An 11,166-nucleotide genomic window follows, 5' to 3' on the forward strand; every position below is an offset into this window, starting at 1 on the left:
CGCCACCCGCACCTGGTGGTACATCGCCTTGATGTGAGCAGAGATCGGAAATGAGCGCTGTCTGAAACGCAGCAGCACGCCAATCAGGCTGTTCACCAGGTCCGGTCCTGTCAGGAGTTCTTCGTTCAGCGATGTGCCCCTGAACCTGCTGCAGCATCGAAAATCACACGTACTTTGCCTGGTTTCTTGGGATTCACCACGCCGTGGTGGGGCAGGTACCACTCACGTTTGATGTCCTCAGGTGGGTCGCTGTCAGCCGTCAACTTCTTGGCATAACGATCTTTGACATAGCCCTCGATGGTGTCCGCGTACATCTGTGACATTTGTTATCCCGATCGAGGTTTCTCTCCGTGTGCCTGAGACAAATCAGAGCGGCGCGGCGGCTGTCGGGCAGCCTGCCGTTCGGACGCTTCCACATGAGCCTCGTTTCATACTGACCATCAGTCAGTTGTATGCTGTCATCCAGCACTTTCAGGGCTCGTTCGTCGTCACGTGACCTTCTTGGCGGCCCGTCATACTTCGTTCCAAACGACTCAGTTGTCCAGAAGTTTTAAATTTGCCGATGCATGTCGTCTTCCTCTGCCATGTGAGTGATGTTCACATGCCGCACTCTTTCGTCGTGCTTACATCTTTCGGGAAGCCGGTTGGAAGCCACCCAACCGAGCCGGGTTCGAACTGCGGCCGGACTGCCCGGTGGACCGTCCCGGACTTCTCTGGGTACGATCGAACTGAACGCATCGGTGCCCAGCAGCACCTCGATCTCATCCGATGCCGTCCGCTGCAGGTTCAGATCTTTAAGATGTGGCCAATTCAACTTCTCGTTCGGCCAGTCGATTGCGTGACCTGGTACGTTCAACAGCGGGGTTGTTTGTGCAGCCGTCACTTGGAATCGATCTTCAGATGACAGTGACTGAATTTCGAAGTCCACCTGGCGTGAGGGTCTCGTCTGGCTACTGTCGATGGTGCTGATGCTCAGCGGCTGGACGGGTCCGTCAAGTCCCAGGTGCGACGCGGTGTCCTCCTTGATGAGAGAGATCTGACTCCCCATATCCAGTAGCGCGTTCACCTTCTTTGTCCCGCGTGGTCCGTGCACACAAACGGGCACGATCTGCAGCAGCATCTGGTCCTTTCGTCCCACTGAAGCGACGCCGACCAGTTGAGATTCTTCCGTTGGTGACCAGTTGTCCTCTCGTCTCGCGAAGTGTGAATTTCCTGCATACCGTGGAGCAGGCGGTGATGTCTCCGGCTGTCACAGCCGTTTACGGAGCATTTCTGGACAGAGACGCATTTCCGGGCACGATGGTTGAGCTCTAGACAGCGGAAGCACATGGCCCGTTTCATGGCGGCCATCGCACGTTCGTCCACCGACAAACGAGCAAATTCTTCACAGCTCCCAGCTCGATGTGCCCCGCCACGGAAACCGCACTGCCCGTCCTTGACTTTGTCCAGCGGGAGGGTCGTGGCCGTCGCCGAAACGCTAGCCGGCCGGCCGGTCCGATCTGATGGCCTTATGGCCCAATTACGGCGTCCCGTTTCCCGTCCGCCGTCCGTCTGGGCGGCCGTTCCGCTGACCACAGCACGCGCCGCCGACACCTGCACTCGGATCCATTCGTCCAGATCAGTCACCGAGGGTTCTCGATGCAGAATGCTTTGGAGATGCCCTCCCCATTTCCATGCGAGAGATGTTGGTAGTTTTGTCACTATCGCTGTTACTTTCGTGGATGGAGCTAGGTCCGCGTCGTAGTGTAGTGATTTCAGTACGTTCACTGTTGAGTGGAGGACTCGCGATAACTCGGTCAGTCCTGGAATGTCACTGTTCCGTACGGCGGGGAGATCCATCACACTCCTCCAGCTCGCCTGAATCACGGTGGTCCGGCTTCCAAGTTGGCATCGTAGTTCTCGTGCCGCCCCGCTGTAGAGGCTGCCGTCACACAGGAGCCCACCGATAGCATGTTGCGCTGGTCCGGTCAGGCTGGATTGGAGGTGAGCCAGGCGCTCCGCATCAGATAATTCACGACGATCATGCACTAGCGCTTTGAAGAGCGCTATCCATCGAGGCCAGTGCAGAGGATCGCCGTTGAATTTCTCCAGTGTTAACCGTGGCAGATGGCACGGGAGCGTACCACCTCCTTTCCATGGTGTTGAATCACCTGTCTTCTGGGCATGAGCTTCCAAGGCATCGATCCAGGTGCAGCGCGAGTGTGTCACCTCACGGGAATGTTCGATCTGAAGAGCCTGGCCACTCACCCAGCGTGCCGTTCGGCTGGCGTCGTTTGGAGTCGGTCGTGCCTGCTCATTGTTGTTGTTCTTTTTGCGTGCGCCTTCCACACGCAAGTTGACAGCGGTCGCTAGCGGTGTGGCTTCAGCTGCATCTCGGATGGACGCCGGGCGTAGTTCTCCATTTTTTTCTTCCTCGATAAGACGTGCTTGGAGTTCACACTGTTCAGCTTCGAAAGTCATGGCACGCAGTTTCCTTCCTGTTGCCAAATCCATCTTCTGCTGTTCCACCTGTCTCTCCATCTCCTGCTGCTGCTCCATCTCCTGCCGTTCTAGTTGAATCGCCTGTTGCGCTTGTGACAGGCGCAGCCAGGCGAGTGCCGCCTTTTGTCGAGCCTCGCTGGTTCTCGATGAGGCCGAAGCTTCGCTCCTCGTTCTCGACGATCTCTCACTCATGTTCGCAGAGTTCAATCACAGAGTCAGTCTATCGCAGTTCGGTTTCACCGGATAATTGGCGGATTTGCACCACAGGCTAATCACTAGTCACTAATAGATCCGGCCCGGAGGACCATTTTGTTCGGTATCGTTCGATCGCTCGTCAACACGCATCCGTCGGCTGATGCTATGTTTTGAGGTTTGAATATCGGGCCAGGAAGAGGACATACGCATCCTCTCCTTAGCGGCGCTCGCGAGACAACTGCACCGGTTACCGGGCGGCGCGGCCCCGCACAGAACACGACACATGTGGCGCAGTTTCCGGGCTGGCCCTAGGGCCGGGGTCGCAGGGACGGTAAACTAAACAAAAAATAAATCTACAGGGAAACTCGACAGAGGGCCGAGAAATGGAGATAAATCAGAGGCCCAGAGACAGGACAGCAAAGCCGACATTTCACAAAAAAGTCAACCGTGTAAAGGCAGATTTGTATGGAGCAGTGGTCATCGGCAAGATAATCCACTTAAAGGCTGCTTATACTCATCCTGACCTGATCTCACATGTTGAAATACCCAGCTATCCAGACCAGCAATAACGCGGCAAGGTTAGTTAGATGCACTCATGTTCCAAGTCCCAAAATTTGGATGTTCATGAGACATGATGCCGTTGGTCGACATGATGGTTGGTCGGAGTGCCGCTCTTTCTGAATTAGAGCGAACATATGGAGGCACTTATTAAGAAAAGTCGAGCCACATTATGCCGTTCTTCATACGCTCACTAATCAAGGGAGCCAGTCCACCTTATTGGTGACTGATTCTGAGACGTGATTTTTATCTGTCGACGAATGTTTAGTTTCCGATGGAGTTCATTACCACTTGATACTAAATGCTAAAGCATTTGTGATCGTCCATGAACGTTGGTGTATTTTCGGTCATGGCAGCTGTATACAGATGTTATATGACATTGAGCCAACTTTCGGGAGCTATTATTGCGTCCACCTGACATGATTCTAGCTTGTGGCTTCGGTGACCATCAACAGACACACATCTGGTGTCCCATCAGATACTACTGTTTCCTTTAAGACATTATATTTTAGCTTTCTGACTGATAACAAGAATCAGCTGTCCCTTCTCATAACTCCGGTGTGGAGGCACACCTTGTATTAATGTTAGTCACATTGGATTCAGCACGGTGAGTGACAAACACCGCTTCCCAGGATCTAACTCTCACATGCCGAGGTCGTCACGGCGCAAGGCCTACATCGCGACCAGGCTCGATGAGACTTGCCCACTCTTGCGTGTCTTTCACGCCTAAATCGGTAGTCACACAGCCATCCGACCCCCTGTGGCCGACTGCCTCTTAAGTCAGTCCAGCTTGTCTGACAGGCACCGGAGGCATGCCTCTGGACGGGCAAAGCTCAGGGTTTTGCACAGCGTTACGTGTTTGTTCTATCAATCGTTAGGAGCGTCGTCATAGTTTTCATTTGTCGCTATAGTGCGCTTGACGCTTCGTTAAGTCCGATTACCTTCAGCCCGAAGTGAGTTCATCGAAGAAAGGTAGCAAAATAAACGTACCGATTCCTATTGTTCTAGCAATATTTCGAGCCCCGCTGGTTATTGTATTAGATGCTGCATTACTCACGATGCGTGTAATCGCAGGCTGTCGCTCTTCGCTTTAATGTGAGGAATCTGGCTGGTCTTTAAGAATCGCCACTGCCTCGAGCACCGCCCATGTAATCATTACTAGCTCCTGCACTGCGGCTCGACTCAATGACTGCAGCTCCTCTATTGCTGCCCAGTGAGTACCATTAAGTGAAAGTTTCACCGCCATTTTCCGATTCCGTTACGTCGTCCAGGCAGTCCTGGGCACTTCATCCCAAACGGTCGCTGAGTGCCACACGATATTTCAATCGCCATTCATAACCTGGACACGCCGTTTTGAAAAACCCGTCGCTCCTGTCATCCTGTCGCAATTCACAAGTCATGAAGCCGAAGGCGACCCTGGAATTCACGAATAAGAGCTTTGGCTTTGGTGGGGGCATGCGTTAAGGCTGACTAGGGAGATTACACTGAATCAGCCGCACGACGTAGAAACCATACAAATTAATGTCATTGTATTCACTTAGTGTGTGATATAGCAATCATATGGTCGTTACTTAACTTACAAAAGTAATGAAACGCAGACTAAGGCAAATCACGAACTCTTCCACTGCGTAAACATGGCAGTTAACTCTTTCTCTGTGACGCGGAGTCCGAAGCAATTACACTTCCACGCTTAAAATCGCACCAATTAGTTAGGTCGGAGACCGATTACTGTTCCGGATGTCATCAACATTTGCTCGGTTCTTTTTTGAAAACTGTCTTGTTTGACGTCCCATGAGAGGGTGTGCATGAAAATATCTGTGGTTAAAACTGCACATAATTCAAGCTGACTGTAACGTCTGTTCACAGTCACTGCGTACAGATTTATTATCAGCCGTCCCAAAGTCATAAGTCGTAAACATCGGAGATGCGCATGGACTCAGTAAATTAGCAAAATGAACTGAATCGCTCGAAATTTTTGCAGAATCTACGATTGAACGCAAGCGATTCAATGACGCCTTGTCGAATTTGAAAGCAGATTAAAGTAACAATTTTACCGTCCTGCGCACGTGACTCACTGGGCTTTTGGGAAAGCTTTTTGACCTCAATGCACTGTATGATATTAAACTCGCCAGTGAAAAAATCTGTCACATGGAATAAATCATCCATTCACTGTAACACAGCACTAATAGCAATTAAATGCAATTCATGGGAATCTATATTATGGAAGTCGAGAATGTATCAAAGGCAACATCTGCCACTTTGCCTTGTTTGCACCAAATTTGATTTCAACGAACTGCAAATTTGATGCTTCTTCTGGCCGCTGCTGTGTGTCCGCTTGTGGTCCACCTCGACGTCGCTGAAGCGGTTGACAGCGATCAACTCGTCGGCATACAGGGCTGCAGCCGCCGCTCGGCTCCCATGGCACCGGCATGGTGTTCGCCGACACTACCGGCACGGTACGGAATGTTTGCCGAGTAGACATCGCGGGTGCGTCACAGAACGCTCTGGCTACAGTCGGATCGGCTTGACTTCAAAACATTCGGCGATGTCTTCAACATTCCAGGCACTACAAGAATGCGATAATAAAAGGCTTTTTCTTCAGAAGGCTCTCGTTGCCGAAAAACTCGTGCCGCTAGCGTTTTTTAATCATTGGTTTGCGTCTCAGCGAGTGGTTGAAATACGTTCGCGTCACAAATTTTGCTAGATTGTTAAAACAATGTGCTAGGCTTCTCGCCATTTGAGTTCTGATTTTCGACAGCCGACCTAAAGAAACGATGGTAGTAACTCGACAATCGAATCACCGCGACTCGGGTGAAACAGCGGAAGAAAACACACTGGGCACTATTCCAGAAGGACTCAGAATACCAACCCAACCGCAACCGCAGATGCCTTTTGTTTTTCATCCTCCGAATCCAATGACTACCGGCGAAGAATTCGGTAAGTACATCCGAATCCATATCGTGTGCACAGATGGATTATATGCTATTTGTGCGTGTTGCATCTAATAAATGTCCAATAAACGCTAAGCCCAATAAACAATCATCAGGGTGGTATATACGGACATTTCAGGGAATAGACGCCAAGAAAGCCGCTCAATGAGACCGAGGTCCTGACGATGATTAAAAGGCGTATCTTGTCGATGAGACCGAATGGTCATCGTGGTTAGAGCTGCACGACGTAATTGATATTGAACTTGCTAACTATTTCGTTTTGACGCACCTGTGTACATCAAGTTTGAAATTCGTATGATGAATATACACTGTTTCATATTCTTTGAAGAAATGGCTATCTTTTCTTGATTCCCCCCGCTCATTACATACTCGTCACTCACCTCAAGTCTGACCATATCCCCAGACATTGCTGAAGATACTGATTCAGTGCGCTGTGAGAGCGAAACAAAAGACACCGTCAGCGAGATTACCACCACAGCAAGACGGTCCGGTATGTCTGCTCCGCAAGAAGAATATGGTTATTTTCAGACGGTGTCTGCTGAATGTCATAGAAGGCGCGTGGCAGTTATCTGACTTTCTTTCGTATTTTCATCAGCAGACCTATTCACAGTGTTCCTCAGCTCGAGATCAAATTTGCGAGTGTTAGGGAATCTTGCAAGGTCATGTATGTAGTGCCCTCGTGAAATGCGGGCCACACCACACCAACTAATCGCACGGACGCCAGCAAACATTGATGTTGAATTTCATTGTTTACCGGTGCAAAAGGTGAACACGAAGAGGACCCGAACGTAAAGGAGCTCTGAGCTCTGATTATCACCTCAGCCCCAGTATTGAGAGGCAGATCTCCTCTAAGCAAACTTGAGTGCGCACGAGCCCGACACCAGAATATCCCCGAGTCTGGAAGACTTGTCGTAATCATCCGTGTTTTCCAGAGGACCCATCCCCATCGCGAGGTGGCACGGAGGTGGTGCGATTGCTGGCCAGTCTGCACGACCTCAGTCGACAGATGGAGGTCACGATGGTGGACTTGCGCGCTCAGCTGGGCTCCCGATTAGGAAACGAGGTGACACGTGTGACCACGCTAGTATGCGGATTTCTCTGTGCTTGGTATTTTGCATTGCATGCCGCAGGATGCATCGATATTCTTCGTGTTAGTAGCTGCAACCTGTGTCCGATGCGTAATTGGTAATGCAGCCCATGGGTGACGCACGCCTGTTGTGACTTAAATTCACTTTTGGCTGACTCTCTACATCGATTCCATGGCGATGTCCGTGAAGTTAGCATGGAGACGCAATATTCCAGTCTGATAATTTCTGTTGGAATTGCGATATCAGACCCATTTATCGCCTTCCCCCCACTCTTCATTTCGTGATTTGAAAAGACGAGCGGAGAGCGCGGTAGCGGTCACTGCGTGCTTCTGTGACTCACACATGTTTTATTACCCGCAGTCGGCAGCATGGGACTCTGGGGACTACACCGGGTTTGGTTCCTCCCTGCCTCACGACAGCGTGGCCAGGCAGAGACTGGCTCGGATGAAGGGAATGGTCAAGAAAACGTAAGATGGTTTTCCACTGGTAAAAGCCGCAGAGCTGTGTTTAGGATGATTTTAGTAATGGCATGCCTGAACGGTGAACTAGCATAACCAATGCGTCTCAGACGGGCTAAGATCAGGTCTTAAGGCACCCTGATGCAAGCTGCGTTGCCTCTCATTGCCTTGACTCATTCCTCCGAAGAATCAGGCGACATAATCGTACAGACGCAACACGCTGCAGTATTCCCTGCGCTGTTGAACCGGTGTAGCCTGATAACTACTGCAGTGTTTCCTGCGCTGCTGAGTCGGTGTAGCCTAATGACTGCTGCAGTGTTTCTTGCGCTGCTGAGTCGGTGTAGCCTAATGACTGCTGCAGTGTTCCCTGCGCTGCTGAGCCAGTGTAGCCTGATGGCTGCTGTAATGTTTCCTGCGCTGCTGAGTCGGTGTAGCCTAATGACTGCTGCAGTGTTTCGTGCACTGCTGAGTCGGTGTAGCCTAATGACTGCTGCAGTGTTTCGTGCGCTGCTGAGTCGGTGTAGCCTAATGACTGCTGCAGTTTTTCCTGCGCTGCTGAGTCGGTGTAACCTAATGACTGCTGCAGTGTTTCTTGCGCTGCTGAGCCAGTGTAGCCTGATGACTACAGCAGTACTCCCTGAGCTGCTGAGCCGGTGTAGCCTGATGACTGCTGGAGTGTTCCCTGCGCTGCTGAGCCAGTGTAGCCTGATGGCTGCCGCAGTGCTCCCTGAGCTGCTGAGCCGGTGTAGCCTGATGACTGCTGGAGTGTTCCCTGCGCTGCTGAGCCGGTGTAGCCTGATGACCGACTGCGGCCACCGTCACTCACGCCTCGCCGCTTGCAACAGGTGGTCAGGCGTGGTTTCTCGGCTGCTGCTGGCGTGGCAGCTTCTCTGCTTGCGCTACCCAGCCGTGACCGTGCGGCTGGCCGAGATGGTGCGACGTGTTCGACCGCTGCTGGTGCCGCTCGGCTATCTCGTGCTGGCGAACGTCATGTACGGCGCCTACCAGACGCACCGCCGCCTCGTGGAGCGACACAGACAGCGCGCCGTCGCCTGGCTCTAGCGGCACTGGGCCGAACTGATGGTGTCGTCGGCTCCGGATCGGTGGCGGCGCTTTGCGTGTGTGGGCGCTGTCTTCACACACGTCCCAATGCGAGGCCGTTGTGGCTGTCGTCTTGGTATCTTGGTCTGTTCCCCACGAATCCATGTAAATTGCAGATGCCGTTATTTTTACTTCTTCCCTTCGATCTGTGGGATACCGACCGTCGTCCGTCGTTTCCGTGGCAGTCACGTTCTGTTTGCCGCCCAGCGGAAATTGCATTTCGTTATGGTACGTTGTCCATTGGTACCAGCATCAAATACTACGTCAGTGATGCGATGCACGAGTTTTTTTTCATTTCGTATAAGAGGGAGCGCCGATCTTTCTTGAGGGATGATTCGTCAAACACTTTTCTACGCAAGACATCCATCAGGTATTTATTTTAACTCCAGCAAGACGATACCGTAAACGTTGCTGTAGATTCGTGTCCATTTAGGTGAATTTCAGTGAGCCAGGCTGCACCACTGCTCAGAGACCTCATTGATGTGGATTTTTAATTGTCCTCGTCTCAGCACTCCCTGCGCCTTTTCGAATACTGATGCAACACCAACAAATAACACGAAATTGCACGAATTCTCCGAAAAGGCCGCAGTCAAAACTGCCTCCCTAAACCACACACCACCAGCCCTCTGGAATGTCGACAGTACCATCACGCTACAGAAGAGCGCGGAGTGATCAGAGCAGGGGCGTACTGCGTGCTAATCTGCGGAACGCCACGGTCGGCTTCGGCTCTGCGGGACCTGCCGGCAGTACCGCCACGCTACAGAAGAGTGCGGAGCGATCAGAGCAGGGGCGGACCGCGTGCTAATCTGCGGAACGCCACGGTCGGCTTCGGCTCTGCGGGACCTGTCGCCGGGCATCGCTACCCATTTTCCCCCGCCAGCGAACGCTTTCATCTCGCGTCTTTGTCGGCGACGTCACGGACCATCAATCGGAGCCGCCGGAAACGTCACCGCCGTCCGGAAGCGGCACACATCCGTCGTCGGAGGACCCCTCCGTGCCTGCCTCCGTCACCGCCCCGGGCAGTGTCGCCACGCCGCTGAGGCTCGCACCCCTCCACAAGCGTCAGCTGGTGCGCAGGGCTCACTACTCGGGGCTACCACGGTCAGCTAACCTCACCGACTTTTTCGTTCAACCTTCCAGGCGCTGAAGTTGGTGTAAAATTGATGCGTTTCCCTGACAGTATGTGAGTAAGCATATTGTGATAATGTCTCTTCCAGTCGCGGACAGCATCATTTTGAGGTGCTTGTGGCGAGGCTGCCATCCACTCCGCCTGAACTTCATCTGCCTATGGCAAGGTGATCAGTTCAGGGTTTTTCATCTTCCACCAAATGCAGGCACATCGGGAATGTCGTACAATATTCAAAAAGATTTGAAACAGTCAGACCGTGCAGAAGGACGAAGAAAACTTATCAGCATTACTTCGATGGCTACGCGACAAAAATAAATCGAATATTTATATGCAATACAATAATGAAGTCCTTGCATATTATGAGTGCGTCACATAAAGGTGCTATCAGAAAATGTTTCTGGATCCGTGATTGCGCCGTGATGCCTCGCAATCGCGCTAATGTAAATATCAGTGTGACTTCTTCAGGTCAAAACGTGAGAAAAACGCCAAAAGTGAGCAAGATACCTGTGTATTGCTTCAGATCGCTCCAAACAGGTCATGGTACGGGCAAGGCTGCAGTTGGATGATCGTGTCCGGCAAAATGGCCACACCTATTGTAAGGCATGACAAGGTGATTACTTTGGCACCTGGAAATCTCTTGACAGGGTCACCAGAAAATACAAAAAAGTCATGGAGTACGACGGAAGGCAGTGAAAAACTTAGCACTTAACCACAAAGGCCATTCGTCACGAATGACACGCATCCCACAGAACTGCTTGCTCAAAGGTGACTGGCACCGCGTCATGCTTAAGCTTAGACACGGCCTGATCTTTGAAGCGAAGCACACGGATGCCAAAAACGACCTCCCAAAAGAATAAAACGTTTCGACGTCTCAAGATACAGTAAAATAATCGGCTTTGGTGATTTGCTAAACGCATGGTACATTAACAGTGCATAACCACGGTCGGCCGATAACTCACAAGGAAAAGTCGTACGGTATCTATAATAAAAGTTTTGTAACACCTCATGTTAATCCATTTGAGTCTCTAATCTTACCTGAAGTGATTGCTGTTACCTTGCATCGAAAAACTACTCTCATAACGCAGGAAATTCGCAGCTCCAGAGCAAGTCCTCTTAACAGAACCACTTCAGCTGTGGCGAAAAGCCTGCAATTATCAGTTCACTCATGTGAGAACTCTGCTCTATGACAACGTTAAATTTTCACG

At 51.4% G+C, this 11,166-nt stretch overlaps 1 protein-coding gene across 1 annotated transcript; it reads left to right on the top strand.

The window, feature by feature from the left end:
• The first annotated feature begins 5,989 nt into the window (after positions 1 to 5,989).
• On the top strand, positions 5,990 to 8,950 carry LOC119096061 (uncharacterized). The gene is made up of 5 exons (XM_037218922.1): positions 5,990 to 6,171; positions 6,589 to 6,675; positions 7,118 to 7,248; positions 7,634 to 7,740; positions 8,577 to 8,950. The coding sequence occupies exons 1-5, from the start codon at positions 6,009 to 6,011 to the stop codon at positions 8,791 to 8,793; spliced, it is 705 nt and encodes a 234-aa protein (XP_037074817.1). The 5' UTR covers positions 5,990 to 6,008; the 3' UTR covers positions 8,794 to 8,950.
• Positions 8,951 to 11,166: the final 2,216 nt, after the last annotated feature.

Source organism: Pollicipes pollicipes, unplaced genomic scaffold, assembly GCF_011947565.3.
Source record: "Pollicipes pollicipes isolate AB1234 unplaced genomic scaffold, Ppol_2.1 Scaffold_4219;HRSCAF=4965_pilon_pilon_pilon, whole genome shotgun sequence".
Taxonomy (NCBI): Eukaryota; Metazoa; Arthropoda; class Thecostraca; order Pollicipedomorpha; family Pollicipedidae; genus Pollicipes; species Pollicipes pollicipes.

Excerpts from the sequence above, each read along its gene's own strand:
- LOC119096061 (XM_037218922.1), top strand. The coding sequence starts at position 6,009 with ATGGTAGTAACTCGACAATCGAATCACCGCGACTCGGGTGAAACAGCG. Across the intron at positions 6,172-6,588 it reads GACTACCGGCGAAGAATTCG|ACATTGCTGAAGATACTGAT; the intron begins GTAAGTACATCC and ends CCATATCCCCAG. Across the intron at positions 7,741-8,576 it reads AAGGGAATGGTCAAGAAAAC|GTGGTCAGGCGTGGTTTCTC; the intron begins GTAAGATGGTTT and ends CGCTTGCAACAG.